This window comes from Phlebotomus papatasi, chromosome 2 (genome assembly GCF_024763615.1).
Source record: "Phlebotomus papatasi isolate M1 chromosome 2, Ppap_2.1, whole genome shotgun sequence".
Lineage (NCBI taxonomy): Eukaryota > Metazoa > Arthropoda > Insecta > Diptera > Psychodidae > Phlebotomus > Phlebotomus papatasi.
Genome location: NC_077223.1, coordinates 1,685,794 through 1,705,533, shown reverse-complemented (window position 1 = coordinate 1,705,533; position 19,740 = coordinate 1,685,794). Strand labels below are relative to the sequence as shown.

At 32.7% G+C, this 19,740-nt stretch overlaps 1 protein-coding gene across 1 annotated transcript in view; it reads left to right on the top strand.

Moving 5' to 3' along the window:
• LOC129802077 (nephrin) overlaps nucleotides 1-19,118 on the top strand; it is a 192,003-nt gene extending 172,885 nt beyond the window's left edge. The window contains exons 19-24 of the mRNA XM_055847638.1: nucleotides 1,789-1,955; nucleotides 2,122-2,307; nucleotides 2,485-2,628; nucleotides 5,825-5,970; nucleotides 6,129-6,425; nucleotides 11,154-19,118. Coding sequence (XP_055703613.1) covers nucleotides 1,789-1,955; nucleotides 2,122-2,307; nucleotides 2,485-2,628; nucleotides 5,825-5,970; nucleotides 6,129-6,425; nucleotides 11,154-11,561 — 1,348 coding nt within the window. The 3' untranslated portion in view covers nucleotides 11,562-19,118. The remainder of the gene's footprint in view (nucleotides 1-1,788; nucleotides 1,956-2,121; nucleotides 2,308-2,484; nucleotides 2,629-5,824; nucleotides 5,971-6,128; nucleotides 6,426-11,153) is intronic.
• The last annotated feature ends 622 nt before the right edge of the window (nucleotides 19,119-19,740 follow it).

Below are 19,740 nucleotides of genomic sequence, written 5' to 3'. Positions count from 1 at the left end.
ACTGAGATGGAGCAGTGAATGAATTGAAGAATGCTCCAATTCGTCCTTAGATGAACTTTAAAAATGGTTTGGGTGGTTTACCATGATTTTATTGGGATTTTACGTAAATGTGTTTTTTTTTTCTCTACCGATTCGGAGGTATATCAGAGAGAACTTTACTTAAAAATCCGTTGGAAGTTCGAAGGTTTAAACCGAAGAGTTACACAAAAGTGAGCAAGTTCATGAAAAGGACATTTATTTCAATGAAAATTCAATGTAAACGTTCTGGAATCCGGAAAATCCACAAAACTACACAAAAAATCACTTTTTGCAGCAAATATTTGCACACTGTTGAAGACATTATTGACGATTCAAGTGTCAAGAATACCGAAATTCGAAATGGCAGAAGAATCAGCGCTAAAGCGGCGAGTACGTGAACTTGCACTTAGACTTCCGGTAGATTTTCGAACAGGTTTGGCTTGGCTTTGGAGTGCCTTTCTATCTTCGAAAGATTACTACTGAACAGAGCCATAATATATAAAATATATACAACTGTGTTATTCTTAATTTAATTAAATTAATTAAATTACAGTTTTTTCTTTAAAAAAGAAATATTTGTGTAAATTTCCAGCAATAAATCTTGGTAAGAAAAAGCAAATAACCGATAATTTTTGAAAGCTTTTCTTTACTGTGATGCTATTGCTTAAAAGTAATTTGTCTTAGAATGTGTTGAAAGGCTAAGGTCCTTGTTGGTATTTGAACTGGCATCATCATTCAAGGACTTATGCTGGCTTCAGATCTGAGGTTTATCCAAGTTTCCGAAAGTATCGAATTTGCAAAATAGCAATCAATTTTATTGCTTTTTCAGAATTAACGGGATCATTTCTCCGTAGTGTCCAATCGTAAGTCATATTTTTCCAACAAATCTTGACTGATAAGAAATTAGAGACGTTAAACCATATAGCTAAGCCTTTGGTCTGAAGCCCGTATTACTTCTTCAGAGGGGTATCGTATAAAGATTGCAGATGTTAGTGGAGTTTGTTTAGTGTTAGAGAACGGGAAAGAGTAGACCGTTAGGAGGCACGCCGAAAGCTCTTAAGAAATACCTAGAGCTTTAATTCGTTTCCGAATTTTGAAATTCTAAATAACAAGAATTTTTACTGATTTTTCCCAGGATTTTTCAAAGTTTTTTGATTATTTACATTTTGTTCATTCGTAACCTTAGGACTCAAGACCGTATTTGGCGCTCATTCTTCGTGATTATTTTAGAAGTTTCAGATTAATATTGCCCTTATGCCGCATCAGATCTAGTACTTCAGGACCTTTGAGAAATTTACCGAAATCGATTAAGAAGTTTTCTAGAGTTTTTAATTTTTGACCTTGAAAAACGATTATTAGGAATGGTTCAAGGACAAATGAAGAAAACCGCTCAAAACGTGTTCCAGATCAATGGTTAATAGTGTTTGAATTGATTTAAGGTGGGAGGGTTGCATGACCACACAAAAACGCTATCTCTAACCATTTGGCCTCTAGATCTGTTTAGACCAAACGTACAAACAGATGCACAAACAGTCTCTGATAGCCAATATGTGATCTAAACAATTTATATGAAAACCTTATAAAATGTACGTCACTTCCAACCCTATCCCATATAATATTTCCCCCTTGGGACTTGCATTGAACCAATATGCGGTGAATTCAAAATGTAAGAAACGTAATTTAATTTTAATTGAGAATTAAAAGTTTTATTGAGAAAGGACAAAAGGAAGGGAAATAATTTTTTTTTCAACGTCCTGTGGCATTTTTCAGGGAGGCAAATAGTGAGCACTATCGGTATGAGGATGGCTTGCCGGGAGTACACAAGATAACGATAAATGGCCTGAGAATGAATACAATGTACTTGTTCTCAATAATGGCATCAAATGCACTGGGAAGTAGCAAGTACCTACCGGATCTCGCTAAGGCCAAGACAAAAGGTGAGTGTTATGAAGTATTTGTTGGTACAATATCCGCCAGCAGTTCACAACAAAAGATTTCACCTATTGTATCTCAAACTAATACCTTGTCATATGTCTTTTATTGCAACCACACTCGATGATAACAACAATTTGTACCTTTTGTGAAAAATTTCAATATCTCCAGAAGTTCCTCCATCCTCAAAATCTACCTTCTCCCTTGGTGTCAGTCCCACCGTAACAACACCTTCGGGTGGCACTTCGGGACTGCTCCTCCTTGTGGGAGTGGTGTCGGGCACTGTCCTTGTCCTTCTTAATGTCCTTTTGATCGGTTGTTGTCTCCATCGACGCACCCAAGAGAGAATTAAGAGAGGTAAAAGCTCTTTACCCAGAGAAAAAAAATAATAAAACCTTCCTTGCATTTTTGGAGCTTTATTCTTTTTCCTTTCAATTTTTTACGACTTTTATTTCAGTTTAATAAGCTGCTGGTCTTCTTGATTTAATGTTTATGATTCTATTTTATTTATTTATTTTTTGTTTCATTCGAAAGGACTCGAAACAGTTCCGGCAGAATTACTAGAGAAGGCTCAAGTGCCAAAATTGGTAATTGTCGGAATTGGTTTGGCCGGACTTGGACTGTTATTAGTGAATGCTGCTCTTGTTGCATGGTTTATTATCCGTAAAAGATCCAAAGGTATTATTTATTTTATTTTATTTATTTTTTTATTTTTTATTTAATTAAGTGTTTACGTAGAGTTTTAGTTAATTTACTTCTAAATAAAATAGACTTAAATGCCCTAAGGACTAGAGATTTATGAATATTTTAGTTGTTTTCTTTATTTAAATACATCTGCGCAATATTTGATCATTGAAAAAAACAAAAGAAAAATAGTAAAAAATATTAATTTAAAAAATAAATAGATTTGTGTTGAAAAACATTTTGCTAAGCAAATGTTTTGTCTGATATGTCAGAGATTTAAATTGTTTTAAACCGCAGCAAATCAGGAAAATTCGATTTCCTGATTCGAAAGCTTTCAGAGCTTTCAAAGCTTCAACTTAGTGCCTAAATGCATAAATTTAAATACCAAATTAAATTGAAAATTAAATTAAATTAAATTTTGAATTTTAACGAAAACATACATGTTTCTGTTCCAGTGAAAATGAAAATGAGGAAATCTGAACACTTTTTTTAGCACTTTACTGTTCTCAAATGCTTCTGCAATATCGACTTTTCTTTGTGTTGGTTCCTGTCTCAACTGTTTTGCAGTTCTGGAAGTCGATGACAATTGGGAAAAACAGTCGATACAAGAATCAACACAAAGAAAAATCGATAATTCGAAAGCACTCGGAAGCAGTAAAGTACTAAAAACGTTTATTTTTCATTGGAATAGGATCAATCTGGTGCTATTCAAAAGAAAACATTCGTTTTTATTCCGTTTTACTGTTCTCAAATTCTTCTGCATTATCGACTTTTCTTTGTGTTGGTTCCTGTCTCAACTGTCTTACCCAATTCTTGCAGTGTTCTAAAACCACCAAATAGTAGTGACAGGAACCAACCAAAGAAAAGTCGACAATGCAGAAGCACTTGGAAGCAGTAAAATGTCACAAAATGTTATAGCACCATTATCCTTTAATAATGGTGTATTAATCATTAATTAAATATAATTATCAGTTTATTAAATTACTCTAGTTTTAGTTTCTTGCAACTCCATTTTTTGGAATTGAGCTGGAAGCTTATAATTTCATTAAATTCTCAATCTTATCTATAAATCTCTAGTCTGATTGGGAGGGTCACATTGGTATCAGAATGCTTTTAATGGATTAAATATAAAAGAAAAATTTGCTTCTTTAAATATAAATGAAAGAAACTTTTGGAAGAAAATTTAATGTTTCCATAGCAAATTCAATTTACTTTGTCTTCTACATAAGAAAGACTCAGAAAAAGCGATTTTATCATAAAATAATAATTTAGTCATTATGTCTTGTGAGAAGAAGATATTTTTTGTTGCCCCTGTAAATAAATTATCATACAGCCTTTCAAAGATTGCTGTTAAAAAATATTATCTAAAAATTTTATTGGTAGGAGAACTGGTAATTTTTTTTTCTTTAAGAAACAAGTTTGCAATTTCAGTTGCAAAGGTTAATACTTCTTTTAGTAAATTAGAAGAAATTTGTCTCTAAAGTGAACTTCGGCATTACATTCGGAAGTTTTCCTAAGAAGTTTTACCATGCCAAAATTACATTGAATCACGTTTCTCCCTTTTTATGAAAGAAAAATGTCAAAAATGAATTCTACTAACGGAATATAGTAAATTTTATGTTATTTTTTCGTCAGGGAACTGTAAAACAATCATCTAAAATAGATTTTTAAAGCGACACTGTCGCGTAATAATCTTCAATAAATTGAAAACTTAACAGAAATAAAAAGTCAAATGACTCATTTAGTCGAACAGGCTTTCAACTTACTTTATTAGAGCGAAAGGACTTTCGTTAGCCAAATAGGCTTCCAATTATTTATTTAACATTAAGCTGTTATATATATTTATTCGGTCTAATTTAATTTCACTTACCTATTGGGTCAAACAGGTTTTTGACTACCGTAGACGTCTACCGTCCCTCGGAAGTTCGTATGTTTTTTTTTTATTCTAGCACTTAAGGATAGTCTTCACTGATCTGATCTACCATTTCCGATCGGCGAAGACCATTTTTAAGAGCTATTAAAGATAACAGCTTAGTAAGAGAAGAGGAAAGGTCACCCGCATCTACAAAACGTTATGTTTCCCGTGGGTTCTCCGTAAGTTCCATGAAAAAATGTATGGATGCCTCGGGTTCTCCAAAAAATGTATGGGTTCTCCCGGTAACCCGTAGATTCCCTGGGTTTCCCATAGGTATCCTCGTTACCCTTTGTATTAAACGGCTTTATTGGCGCAAATACCGGCCATGTCTATGCTCTTTAGACAGGTTTCCCCCATAACGAACACGAAGCAACCACAGCCCTATAACCGTAGACTACTCTGTGACATTGTCATGCGTGAGTTCGAAACCTGACAATGCGAATCGAGCTTTTTTTGTCATACCATATGAGTTCGAAAATGCAATTCATTGATTTTTTAATGAAAACCCTTTACTTGATGATTTTATGAAAATACAGAACGTCTTGGTTGATTTGTTTAACAAAATTCATTGTCATTTGAATTGCCAGAAATCTCAAATATGTGACTTCTGACAATGTCACGTGAGCTGAAATGGCAATGTCACAGCTACAGAATCACATTTTCGAAAAAGTTCTCCTAAGATTCGAACCCAATTTGTCATAGGGCATTGCCAGAGCGTTACAGAATTCCCCTACTGGTTGTTGGCTATTCGGACAAAGAGGATTTTGGGTTTCTATTTGACCAAATAGGCTTTTATCTTCTCATTCTGTCAAATGGGCTTTAAAATTTTATTTGGTTGAAAAGCCTTTTATACACCTATTTAGCTGAAGAGGCTTTTAGTTGTTTGAGTAAGTAAGCTTTTTTACGATGATGGTGAGCAGTTTTTCCTAAAATAATATGTCCTGAAATAGTAGAAGAAAAAAGGTTTTCGGCAACATAACCTGTCTATTAGGCTTCTAGTTACATATGCGTTCGAAGTTCTAATAGGCTTTCGTTCATCATCAATCTTCTTTAGTTTATTTAACAGGAAATATCAGTATTTTCATTTCCTTTGATGTAATTTCAGTTGAAACTTTGTTAAAGTTTAAAATTGAAGAAAAATTGAGAGATTGTGGGTGGTTGGGTAGATAAAAATCTGTGTTTTGGTAGAATTTTTGTAGAACGCAATCAGTGTTTCTTTTTTCGTTACATGCCATAAATTGAGAGTAAAATAAATGAATAATAATGAAATTACAGAGACATCGACACAGAATAGTAAATCTGCCACAATTGAAATGTACGCACCCAGTTCTTACAATGATACTGTTACTGGTGAGACACTGTCGAGTGTTTCCGAAAAGAGTGATTCATATTCAAATGAGGGAAGTCAGCCTGATTACATGGTAATAATGAGTAGATTATTCATGTTTTGCCACAATTGAATCTGAGAGACTCAATCTAAATTGCTTCTCTTCTTTTATTTCTCTTCCACTTTTTACTTCTTCCCTCCTCGAAATGGGCAACAATGGATGTCCGGACACAAAAAAAAACAAACAAATAGGATGACACACGAAAGAAGGTGGCATCGACTTATTTGGTGGAGCACAACGACATCCCACCGCCTAGATACCAAAGAGATGGGACTCTGCCTTGCCACTATCCCAACAATACTGTCGTCAATTCCAGCCACACAAGAACACTGCCCCATCCGCGCCACAATAATCAACACGCGGATCAACGGTCGCGAGATGATCAGATGCTAGGCAAGACCTACATGCCGGCACCATCGCCGGCCCCACCCTTGGACGGGTCGTACTACAATATGAACAGCGACCGATACTTATCCTATCCACCGATGGTAAGTCCTCTTTCCTACCTTTCAAAATAATCTAAATAAAATCTAAATTGAAGACTGATTACGTGCCATTAATCGTAATCTGCAAAAGGGTCTACGAGAATTTACATAATTTGTCTCTTTAAGGCAATTAGTCAAAACACATCAATTATTTCAATAATATTACCATTTTTCTTAATATTTCACTTTGAATTGAAACTCTTTACTTGGTCTTAATTTGTTAAGGCGTTTAGATATCTTGCAGGATAATAAAGAATTATTATGGCTTTAGCAAAAATATCCCATTCACAGCTAGAGTTCGATTATTCGATAGTGTCTTGGATAAAAGATAAATGGAATCGAGAAATTTAAACTCAATTTCGAATTTTCAGACGAAAATTTATGAAATAATCGCGTTAAAGAGTTGTTTAGAACATTATGGTGCTATTCGAATGAAAATGAAAATATTTTTATGAGCACTTCACTGTTCTCAAGTGTTTATACAGAATCGAATTTTCTTTATGTTGGTTTGTGTCACGACTGTTTGGTGGGTTTAGAACACAGTAAGGCAAGGAAACAGTCTATACAGGATCCAACAGAATAGTAAAGTGCTAAGGAAAAACATGTTAATTTTTAATTGGAATAACACATTACTTAGTGATAGGTCCCGGTCAAAATCCCGAACGCCAGAATCCCGAAAGCCAAAATCCCGAACGCCAAAATCCCGAAAGCCAAAATCACGAATAGGCTAAAATCCCCGAAAGCCAAAATACCGAATTCTCAAAAGTGTCACAGCTATTCCCACGATTGTACCCGTGCTCGCTGGAGGCAAAGGGAAATCTTCTATGTCTTAGGAAATTCGAAACATTTTCCCCCATATAATTTCATCCCTTTAAGGATTTTGAAAATTCGGGATTTTGGCTTTCGGGATTTTAGCTTTCGTGATTTTGGCCTTTTCGGAATTTTGGCGTTCGGTATTTTGGCTTTCGGGTTTTTGGCTTTCGGGATTTTGGCTGCCACCGCTTAGTGATTATGAGGGGAAATAAATTGGAACAAGAATATTATGAGCGTCGTAACTTTATTTTTCCCTACAACAAAGCAAGAACTGATGCATTTTGACACTCGAAAATCTTTGAAATTCGAAAAGAAACTTATTTCAGTCGCCACGTGGGCGAAACAAGCAGTAAAAATTTCTTTACTTTGTCTTTCGAAATTGATCTTCGATTATTTTTAACCCCAGCTGGGAATGACGCTATTATCTATTACCGGGAAGTATGTTAGTCAAGATACATAATGATTATGTCAAATTAAGGAAAGTTTAATTAATAAAAACGAAACGTTTTTCCAGTTTCGCTACTCTACGCACCTACTTCAATGAAGGAAAAGGTCGAAAAATGGTGCGTAAGATACCGAAAGTTCTGAGAATAATTGATATTATTCTGGTCTGAAAATTGCTACGTCGGTCCCTTATGCCCTAGACACACTTACGACTTAAGCCGAGAGACGACTTAGTGGAAAATGTAGTTTAATCATTATTTCTAATAGAATAACGTTAAGCCGTCTCTCGGCTAATCCTCATGTCTGTCAAGGCCCTTACTCTTTATTAGGAACATATCGTACATAAATCTATCGGAAATCTCAAAGGCTGACAGCACATTGCGGAGAAATTGATCTAGTCATGTCAATAAATCCGCGAAAAACGTTTGAAAATTCGGGACACTCATGAAACTTGTGGGAATTACTATTAACACGTTGGGTTTGTTTAACGGATTTAACGTATAGTTAATTTGCGGAATACGTTAAGTTTGTGGAATCTACGGGGAACCCGTTAAACTAATTGAATTGGAGGGAATCTAAGAACGTCGTGAATGTCGAAGGATTCACGAGGATCTTGAGAAAATCATGAGATAGGAACTCCTGGAATCCATAAACAAATACGAGGAACTTAGTGAACTTCCAAGGGGTTATACATAAGCAAATAGAGTGGCGCGAGTTTTCGGTTCCGCGAAAAAATTCATGGGTTCCCTGAGTTCCCCGCAAGTTCCCTGAAAAAATATATCAGTGCCCCGTCAGTTCTCAGATTGGCTCGAGTTCCCCGAAATGAGTTACCTCTTGAGAACTTCTTCAAAGGAAATCTCAGAAATTCTAAAAACCAGCAGGTAACGCAGGGAATTAATTTACCATGAGAAATTAACATGAAAATTGAGAAACTCATGATACTTAAAATTATCAAAGGAAAACGAACAATTCATTGAGAATCTAAAAAAACACTGTACAACCGGAGAAATCTGTAATGGACCTCTTGAATCCGAGGAACTGTCTAGAGGATGGGTATTTGAAAATCCAAGAAACCCAGTATTTTCTATAGGATCTAAGTGCTTAAAACCTTTTTTATTGTAAAATTATCCTATGCATGGGTATTCCAAGTTTTTCATAGAATTTAGCTTATAAACATACCTTAATGTAATTTTAAATCACGCCTCTTTCAAGTTTAGCAGCTATTTGTAGTAACTATTTTTCTATCTATGTCCCAGTACCCGAAAGAGGGGTTTTAGACTTACAAATTTTGTGTTCAGAGCCGTTGAAAACCTAGGGTATAAAGGATCGAATGCCATTAATTGCAAAATTTACATCTAATCATTCCTTCTAACTGATTTTTTCAAGGTCAAAGATCAAAAAGATTATGGAGTACGTATTTCTTAATCGATTGTACCAAGCTGGGATTTGTTAGAAAGGTCTTTGAATTTCTAATCAATCTGAACAGGTTCCAAATAGTTATTAAAGGCTTCTTAGCTGTAAAAGATCAGCATCAGCTATCTTAATAGTAAAGGCCTAATTAAACTATTGAAGTTTATTTTATAGCATGAGGGCACCATGTTATAATAGTCAATTGGAATTTTTTTATTGTTTACAATTCTGAGTTCAGTTTACAGTGTTAATAAAGAGAAATTTCCCTGCAGCAACGCCTGATTGGAACTTCTGTTTTAGTACCCTCTTATCTCTGGGGTTCTTTTAAGACATCTGCAATGACAGAGAACGTCTTAGCCTTCTTCGCAATATTCCGATACCCCACCGATCAGGTCTCGTATGCACAGTTCTTGGAGGTTAATCATATTCACTTTTAATGAATGACTTTTGTTTACAAATTTTGCTATCATCCAGACATCAACTCAAAGTTTTTCATAGCAAATTTGTTCCGAATCTTCCGAAAATTTTTCTGACCGAGAAAATTCACTTTTTAACTTTTTCTTTTTAGCACGGAAAAAGAGTTCAATGTTGAGCGTTTTTTTGAGAAAAAATTGAACTGTCCGAAGCTTGAGCCATCCGAAGGTAACGCGCTTTCCCCTAGCTTTAAAGTAGCTTCACTTTTCTCGATAGAAACACAAATTGGTTTTTTTTGAAAAAAAAATCTCTTTGAGGGAAGAATTTAACCCATTTAGTCAATGTACCAGAAATACTTGAGATAGAATGTTCATATTTTGGGGCTAGTTTCCTACAGATTAATAGATGAATTTTTTTAAAAGAAAATTTTTTTTACCTATTATGGGAGTGCGAGGAGCCTCTGTCAACACACACGTCTTAACGGTCACTGAATTTAAATTCTGTGCATTAATTCATTACAAACTCTAGGGGGAAGTGGTGCACTTTTGAAATTGGGATTTTCATCTATTTTTAAATAAAATTGAGCCTTATCATGATATAATTTAGCTGCACAAATAGATTAAGAAGCTACATTATATCACGTTAAGGCTCACTTTTAATTAAAAATAGGTGAAAAATTCGAATTTTAAAAGTACCCCACGTCCCCCTATTGCTTTAGATAGAGTAACTATCCAAGAAAACAAATTGGCAACCATAATTCAAACCAGAAAAAGAGGAAAGAGGCCAATTTTAATAAATTCGACAGGATGTCGAAATTTCCGTCCGCCATTTTGAACAAAAATTTTGCATGAGCTTCCGCGAAGCAAGAAAACAATAACAAAATGTATTTTCATCTCTGTCGGACTATTTTTCCCAAGTAATTGAAGAACTAAAGTTACTAAAAATCCATTCCCGACAGCAATTTGAGTATCATTTGTCCAGGAATAAATCATCTAAAATCACTCAATTTGCGTATGGTGTATAATACCATGGTAAGGAATGAGTTAAAGTATGTTTTACAACACTGAGAAAAAAGAGGGTGCGATTAACTTCTTTTCCTCATAACTTTAACACTTTTTAGGTGTAAAAATATATCAACATTTTTTAATGTTAATTTTACACCTTTTTAAGGGTAAAATTAACATGAAAAAGGTTAACTTTAACCCCCAATACACCTAAAAAGGGTAATATTTACACCGATTTCGAATCAATACTGCAGGGTAAAATTAACATTTCCGGAATGTTATTTTAACTTTTTCGGATTTCTCTCAGTAAATATTCAAATTCATTTGCCAAGCCTCTAAATCAGTTAGGAGCGTAGCCACAGATTGACTAAAATTCTAATTCTGTGACAAAACTTAATATATTGCCTGAATTCAAATCGTCGAGTTGTCGCACTGTTGATAGCTTAGTGCCAGTTAGTGCAGCTGGGGAAAGTTTATGACCCTTTGGTGGAAATACTTTTGCATCGTAAATTGCTTTGGCAGTGGGACAGGAGGAGGGTGAATGGGAGAGAGAGATATTTTATATTACGCAGGGAATTTCCGCAGCCAAGAAAATAATAGCCGGAGGCTGCTGCTAAAATTGTCTGTTTTTGTTCTTGCTGTATAGGATTATCCTCAAATGGAGTTTACCAATCCACCGTTGTCTGTGAGTCACCTGCAGACGGCTGGAAGTGGGACTCTGAGGCGTGGAATGAAGGGGGTGGTACCACCCCCAGACGTCACGCATCACACCACAAAAGCCACCCACGACATGCAGAATTCATCGTCCCAGACGAGCGGGAATCTCAGCAATATCTCGCAAGTGTCGCAATCAACGCCAAAACAGCCACAGGGTATCTTGAAGGATTCCAAGAGGAATCAGCAGCACAACATGCAAATACTCAATGTACAAAATGCGCCGGGCGTTGACAGCAATTTGCTGATTGGTGTCAATGCTGCAGCCTATGATCAGCACAATCTCAGCTCCTTCAATGCCCAACTCGGCTACACGGACGCCGATGGGCATTTGGTATAGAAGGACACCCCATGGGTGATCTCACCTTTTGCCCCCTCCAAAATGCTCCTCTTTTCCACAATTATCAATTACTCTAGCATTTATACAATTGTACTAGTATAGGGAGAAATTTCATAAATATTTACGAAAGGAAAAAAAAGTATTCAAAAAAAAATCCACTGAGAGAAAATTAAAGAAGAAAAAAACTCATAGATTTATTGAGAAGAACATTTAAAAAAAAATAATTATTAGATAGATTAATCTACAAGGGTAATTCAATCTATCGCAACTTTTTCCCTGTGAATTCATTATTTATTAACTCTAATTACAGGGTTGTAAAATTACATAAAATATACTCAGTTATATTGATCCACTGACCAAGGGAGAATTTATGGCCATTTCATGAAATCTCAGCTAATTTTATTTTCAACAGCATTAATTATTAAATTCAAAATTTTAATGTATTTAGCATCGTGATAAATATTTGCTCATATTTCGTCTGAATTCTGCTCAAAATCAAACAACACTAATTGCAAATTCATAAATTAATACAGCTATTCTTCTGAATACGCACTATTATTAATATTTTCTAAGCTGGGGTGTTTTTCCCAGTCCTAGGAGCCCCGGAGTTCAATATCAATTTATCACGTGAAGGGCAACTCATAATCCCATTGAGAGTATTTGAGAAAAAATTTGCAAAACCAAAGATTTGTTTTGTGCAACTCAATAAATTGTTTCAAGAAACTCTGTGAGACACAAAATTACTTTGCGAAACCAAAACAATCTAACGATTTTTATTTCGAAATGCTTCCGTTCAGGGATAACCTTTCGAAGAGATAAACCTAAGCCAAAACTTTTCGAAAATCGACCGATAGCCTAAAATAAAAGTTTACATATTTGCCGCTTGAGCGCTGACTCTTTTTCCATTTCGAATTTTCGATATTCTTGACACTTCAATTGTCAACAGGAGTGCACGTTTCTGGAATTTCAGGATGCATTTCTGACAGAATGTTGATGTTTCCACCTACACAACTGCAGGTAGAGTAGATTCTTCCAAATTCGAACGTTTCGAGTGTATTTTTGACATTTATCACCTCCCAAATTCAAACGATATTTTCAAAACTACAGTAGAGTTCCTCAAATTTGAACATTTGGAGGGGATAGATGACATATCTCACTCCTCAAATTTGAACGATATTTTCAAAAACGTAACGGAATTCGTCTAAAATTCACTTTTCGTAAATTTAGGAAAATAACTTTAGCGAATTTTATGAATTGAATTTGTTGTTAAATAGGTGGAATTTGTTGAGGAAATTAATATAATACGACAATATTGAGGAAACACTAGAGAAAAATAGTTTTAATTCAGACTCCATGCAAAATTTCTTTTACATAACCTTCCATTTTACATTTTGAATGCAACTGTCGTTCAAATTTGAGGAGTTCAGATTTGAGGAACTCAACTTTAACTGAATTTATGTGACACTAAATTGTACTTTCCCTGTAGCCGATCGGCCGCAAAGTTTCACAGTAACAGAAAATTCCCTGGAATTTATCTTCTATTTTTCCGCGAGAGTTTCCGTGGAAATAAACGCTAATATTCCGCTTGGAATTCTGCGGAGTTAACAGCTTTTTTTCGCGTGGATTTCCTGGAAAAAAAGTCCGAGGAATTTTCTTGCAACATATCTGAGAGCATTCCCTGGAAATTGATTCAAAATTTCCTTTGAATATTCCGAGTATATTTTCTGATATCTTTCCGACCAATACTCCATAGAAGTAAACGCGAAAATTCTGCAATTATTTTTCGCCCTAACGCTATAATTCTTGAGAGCTAGACATACTCAAATGAACGATTCAATTAAATTCAACTAAGGGCTCATAATTTTGGACAGTTTCTAAATTTGGACACTTTGAGGGTAAAATTGGACACTAAAAATAAATTGATTAAAATTACAGATTTTTATTCCAATATTTGATGAATAATTAATTCTATTTAAATATTTGTTGTTTTTGGAAGATTTTAACACTGAATACGATCATTTTTGTATAAGATTTGAGTTAAAATTGCTTTGTTGAAAATTCAGTGTGAGCAATTGCTTACGAGAAATATGACTTAACTTCGTGGTTACTTTAGCCTTATTTATACCATAAACCTCTCCTTCTGTCTTTTCTTACTCTTAGTATTAATCTTACGATGGTGTCACATATAAAATTAATACTAGGAGTAAGAAAAACGGAAAGAGAGGTGTATAGTATGCAAAATTTCGAATGGAAAATCACATGTATAAGAAAAAGTATACTCTGGTGGCGTAATACGATGAGTAAGATATTACTGTTCGTATTAATTGTTTTCTGAATAGTAGAATCAGCGCTTCAATCAGCGCTTCAATCAGCGCTATGCGGCGAGTACGTGAACTTGCACTTTAGGCTTCCAGTAGATTTTCGAACAGCTTTGGCTTGGCTTTAGAGTGGTTTTATCTCTTCGAAAGGTTATTACTGAACGAGATGATTATGAATCTCCTTGCTTTGATTTTTCTCATCAAAGTCAGGACTCTCCTGTAAGTCGAGACACTTTGAAAAATCGAACAGGAAACACTTCAGCCACCACGTGGACGAAACAAGAAGTAAAAATAGCTTTTCTTTGGCTTTCGATCTTCAAATCGAAATCGATCTTCGAATATGTTTTTTTGTATTCGTACTGTTTGTATCCGAAGTTTCGCAGTCTAAAAGTGTCTTAGCTAAATGGTGAATTGTACTGTTTTTCGGAAAATGTCTCTTTATTTGCGAAAGTTCATATGCTGTCTTTCCGTCTCTGTTTTTAATCAAAATAAACATATAAATGGCCAGTAATTTCTCTTGGTATCTCAAAGACTTCCGTATGATCTCAGATTTGCAATTTAACTCCTGTGTCTGATGCACAATAATATGATTTATTTCACAAGTTTGTAATTTGAACTCATGCAAAACGGACAATTGTGAAAGTTTCATGACAGCACTAAAGTCACCTTAAAGTTGCAAACTTGTCAAATTAATTTAATGTTTAATTTGTGGTTTTTGGGTAAATCAATTTGAAAATTATGACCACATTTCTAGACTGATAGTCTCCATGGCCAGAAGAACTTTGTTACATTTGTGGAATTCTTGTTTTCATTTACTTTGCAAGAAAAAAAAAGAAAAGTATTTTGAGAGGATGTTTGTACACTTCTCTTTTGAGAAATCAATAAAACAAATGAAAAAAAAAACATCACAAGAACGTACTAAAGGAAGAAGCGAGTAGAATACGGCCTAATTGTGCACAAAAAGGATTTTTTTATTTATTGCCGACAAAAAAAGGTCTCAAAAATCAATTAAAAGACAAATAATATTTGCTTTGTCTTTAATCAAATTTAGTTTTTTATAGTTTTTATTTTTATTAAAATTAAAGAAAACAATTCCCAGTGAATCCTCAATTTACTTCACTTCTTCTATCTCTCAATATTGAAGATGATAGGATAAAAACTTCTGAATATTGCAAGAAAAGAAAGAACATTATTATGTTTTTCTGTTAGTTTGAAAAAAAGTGATAAAAGTTTGTTTTGTGAGCAATTTATCTTTCATTTTACGTAGAGAAAAGTTTATGAGTAGTAAACAGGATGAATTTTGCGAAAAAGAAAAACATCTTGTATTCCAATTATGCTCAATGTTTGAAAACATTTTATTATTTTTAAGTGTTGAATGTTGTTTTTTTTTCCTGGTGTGAGAAATAATAAACAGCGGATATTTCAAATAAATTATAATAAAATTACCTAAAGAATACTCTCCTTGAAATGTGACGAAATCTGAACAATCGAATTATGTACTTCGAAAAAGAAACATAGATTTTATGGGTAAATTTGTAAGATGAGAAAGAAATTCCAAGAAATAATTAACTGTTATTTTAAATAAACTCCCTAAAAGAAAAGAGATATAAAAAAAATAATTAGTTGAGAGAAATAAATGAAGAAAAAAATTGTAAAATATTCTTTAAAATGTAACAATTGTAAAAAAATACAAGAAATTTTTTTTATTCTTGTTTTTTTACAAATTCAGGGATTACAATCTCTCTATTTTACTGTAAATACTTTTTTTTGTGAATTATTGCATTTTTATATTATTTTTAAGATTTTTTTATAAAACTTCTTTCCCCGATACCTCACCTAGAATTAAAGAAAAATACAAAAAAAATTAAAGAATAATTTATTTAAGATTAATTAAAAAAAAGAGATTAATTTACATTTAAGGTATTAAAATATTTACGTGAATTTCTTACAGAATAGCACAAAGAAAAGAATACCAAACATGCCAAAGATGTGTTGATCCCCCTATCCCTGGCCATTTAATGGTGGGATGCAGAGGGAATCAAAGAAAAATTTTATTCTAACAGCTGTTGTGGAATTTCCTAAAACAGCCAAGAGGTTATGATGCAAAATTAGGTTATGTTGAATGAAACATAACGTAGAAACTTTGAAAAACGTTGAGTGGGAAATTCATATACAGGAAGTTCCGCTTTGAATGAAATTTTCTTGAACGAAAAAGAGCCCGCGAATTTACTCCAGTGACACAGAAAAATTGCATACCCACAGGAGATATCCTTGTAATAAGAGATCGAACCGCCATGATGTATGCAAAACATTTCCTCGACAACTTTCAGGCTTTTTTCAGCGCAAAATTTGCATATATTTAGGGGCAATTCATTTTTTTTAGAGATAAGCTCCCAATAGTAGGCAGTTAATAATCTACTTCTTTCAATCCATTTTCACTGAAGCCAGAACTCTCTGTATCATCAACAACGTAGAGAAACGAATATAATACGTCGGCTTCGCGGGACAAAAATATGAATTCTTTAAAGACATCTACACACTGAAAGTAATTTTTCTTAAAAATTTGCCATAATATTGACGTTTCTATGTACAGCATAAAAATGCATTAAAAATTTACCACGTCAAAAACATTTGCATATATTTTGGGGCAATTCAAAAAATATTTTACAAATGAGCTCCCAATAGTAGGCAAACCATATCAAATTCTTTCAATCTGCTTTCACTTAATCCGTGACTCCATGTAAATTCTTAATTCTTAAACTAATTTATTTTTCACTTAGAACAAATAAATATTTACCATAACCTCATATTTGTTTAGTAGAGAAAATATTTTTAAACTGAAATCAAGTTTTATCACAAAGTTACTTCGGTTATCAAAAAGTGTGACTTGCAAATCAATACTCACAATTACAATAAGTCTTTTTTGAAGTTTCTAAACAATTTAAGAGAAATATTTTAAAAATTTTGAGGTTATGTGTGACCTAACTATGAAAAAGCGGGGTTTGAAGCGTACAGGTGTTTGATCTGTTCCTTCGATGTCTATGTGGCTTTAAAAAAAAGCACTCTTGCAATGGTGTAAAAATTAATTTTGAATTTACTTATTGTCATGCATAATAGACAGATTGTAAATAAAAGCCGAAAGGTAGTGAAAAAAATGGCCAAAATGCAACCTTGACAAGCTTATTTTGACGTTTATTCAGTTTCAAATGGATCTTATTTACATCTGACATAAATTTAAAAATTTCTTGGTTATGTTATTACAAACATAACCTCACTTTGCAACCTAACCTCTTGCCGTTTAGGAAATTTTCACCACTGATCAAATGTGATCTCAAGACACTTTCTACTTATTTTGGCAACAATCCTGTCTCATTAATATTGCTCAAAAAGTATTTTAAACAAAAAGATTTAAATGATAAAATATATCGGAACATGAAGCACATCAATGTAAATGAAGAAAATAAACTTCCACTGAGATGCCAAATTGTAAAAAAAAAAAGAATCGCTCACCTGACTGTTTTGCCAAATTTACAGAAGGAACTAATGTAACAAATAAAATATTATTTGTTTCTCTAAATGGTTGTTTAGCAACTCATAGTATGTGTTTTATTTCGAATGGAGAGGACTATTTGTGCCTTAAGATCCCTGAAGAATGAGATGTGAAAGTTTTGATGGTGAAAAAGTCAAAGAAAAAAATCTCAAATGTAAAATTTTTTAGGTTAATAATGTAAATAGACGTACAATAACGAGAATAGATATTTAAAAAAAAAATGAATTAATAAATGAAAATGTAGGTAAATAAAATCAAACAGATACAATTCAGACAGAATTTTTGCCAATACTCCTTTTTGTATTTAAATTTTTAAAATTTATGGAATAATTAAAAACATAATTTTTTTCAGAGTTTTTAAAGCATCACTGAACATCATGTGATGAAAATGCGCTAGAGAAAAATATATTTAAAAAAAAAGTAAATGGTAAATGGAAAAAAAGAATTGCCAAAATAGTCAAAGAAAAATTATTTAGAAAAGAGGTGAAAACAATCAAGTGATAAAGAATTTGCAACTGAGTATTAATTTTTGATTTTTTAAAATAATCTTTTTGGTTTTTTAGAAGGTTGTTTATGCAAAATTTAAAAAATAGAGAAAGTACGACTCTTGAAAAAAGTGAAACTCTAATTATACAACTCAATTAATAAAGACCTAATGAGAATATTTGCTTCCATCTCATAGAATTTTTAGAATATACAAAAAAGAGAAACATAAATCAGAAGATGTGAATTATTACAAAAAGAAAAAAATGAATTTAAATAAATAAAAAATGAGAGTTAAATAGACACGATTATGTAGGCTATAACTGTGACAATTTTTATTCCATCTCATTTCCATAACAGAAACGTCTATTAAATATTTTTTCCAACAATAAAATACTGTAAAAATTTAAAAAAAAAATGAAAAACATCCCTTGAAAGACACTCTAGTTTATTTGCATTCAAAAAAAAAAAGAAGTGTAAATAAGTAGCTAAACAAAGACTAGAATATTGTTGACTAACGAAAAATATGGACATTATAGACTATTATTTTGTATTTCACAAAAAAATGTAAAAAGAGGAAAAAAAATTGAATAAATTAAATCTAAGGCTAGATATAAATACAGAAAATACATAAAATGAGACAGAGTGAAATTAGAAAAAAATAAATTGCATAAAAAACAGTTGTATTCAATTACATTAAAAAAATGGTAAACAGAAGGACAAGCTAGACTTAATAAATATTATTAAAAAAAAAAGAAAAATCCATCCTTTTTCGTAATGTACCAATGTGTCAATAAAATGAAGAAATATTTATTAAAAGAAAAGTATTGCATATAAAAATTCTTTCATATTTTATATACATTACAAAAACAGAAAAAAACAAGAAAAAGATACTTTATAGAATAAATGGAATAACAAGGAATGCAGTTTTGCATGCATTTTTTTTTAAATATGCTGCAAAGATGTAATTGGAAAGGACGACTATATGTTTTAGTCAGACATAATTGTGTTAATAAGACATTGACTTTTGATCATGAATAATAAAATTAAAAATAAATTTATTGAGAAAGAAGAAAAAAAAAGATATTAAATATATTAAAATAGGTCTTAATGTAAATTGTTAACTCAATAATGTCTTATGAACTCATATTAATGTAGACATAAGAGCCAAGAACTTAATAAAATTATTCTGTCATTATAGAAAAAGTCTTTTAATAAAATTATTTGAACTTTTGAACTTAATGGAACCTAGGTAAGTTCCTGATGGATGTGATCTCTTCCACTTCTTAAAATCTTGGCTGTTTTTCATTTAAATTCGATCTAATAACAGCATCATGATCATGACTTAAGGTAACGCCTTCTAACAGGGGTATAACAGTCGCCTTTAGAAAGGGTGAGAAACAGGTGAGTTATTGTATAATTCTTTCAAATTTGCATAGAATAATTATGCTATTCCAATGAAAAATGAATAAGACAGTCAAAAAGATGGACTCTCTCTCTCTCTTATCAACTTGTCAATACGTTGGTTCTTGTCTCCACTGTTTTCCCCAGTACTCGTCACGCTTTAAAACGAAAAGTCGATTATTTAGAAAAAGTACTTAAGAACGGTAAAGTGCTGAAAAAAAACATGTTAATTTTTCATGTGAATAAAGCTCTAATCTTCTAGAAAATTATGAATGTAATAAAGTGCCCGTATGTAAAGCGCAAAGAGCTTTAGAACATTTCAACCGTTTCAACTGTCCTAATGTAATTTTTTTCTCAAGATTTTTATACTCTGAAAAATGTGAATTTTGGAAAATATATTCTATTGAGTCGCTTCTGAAATAAA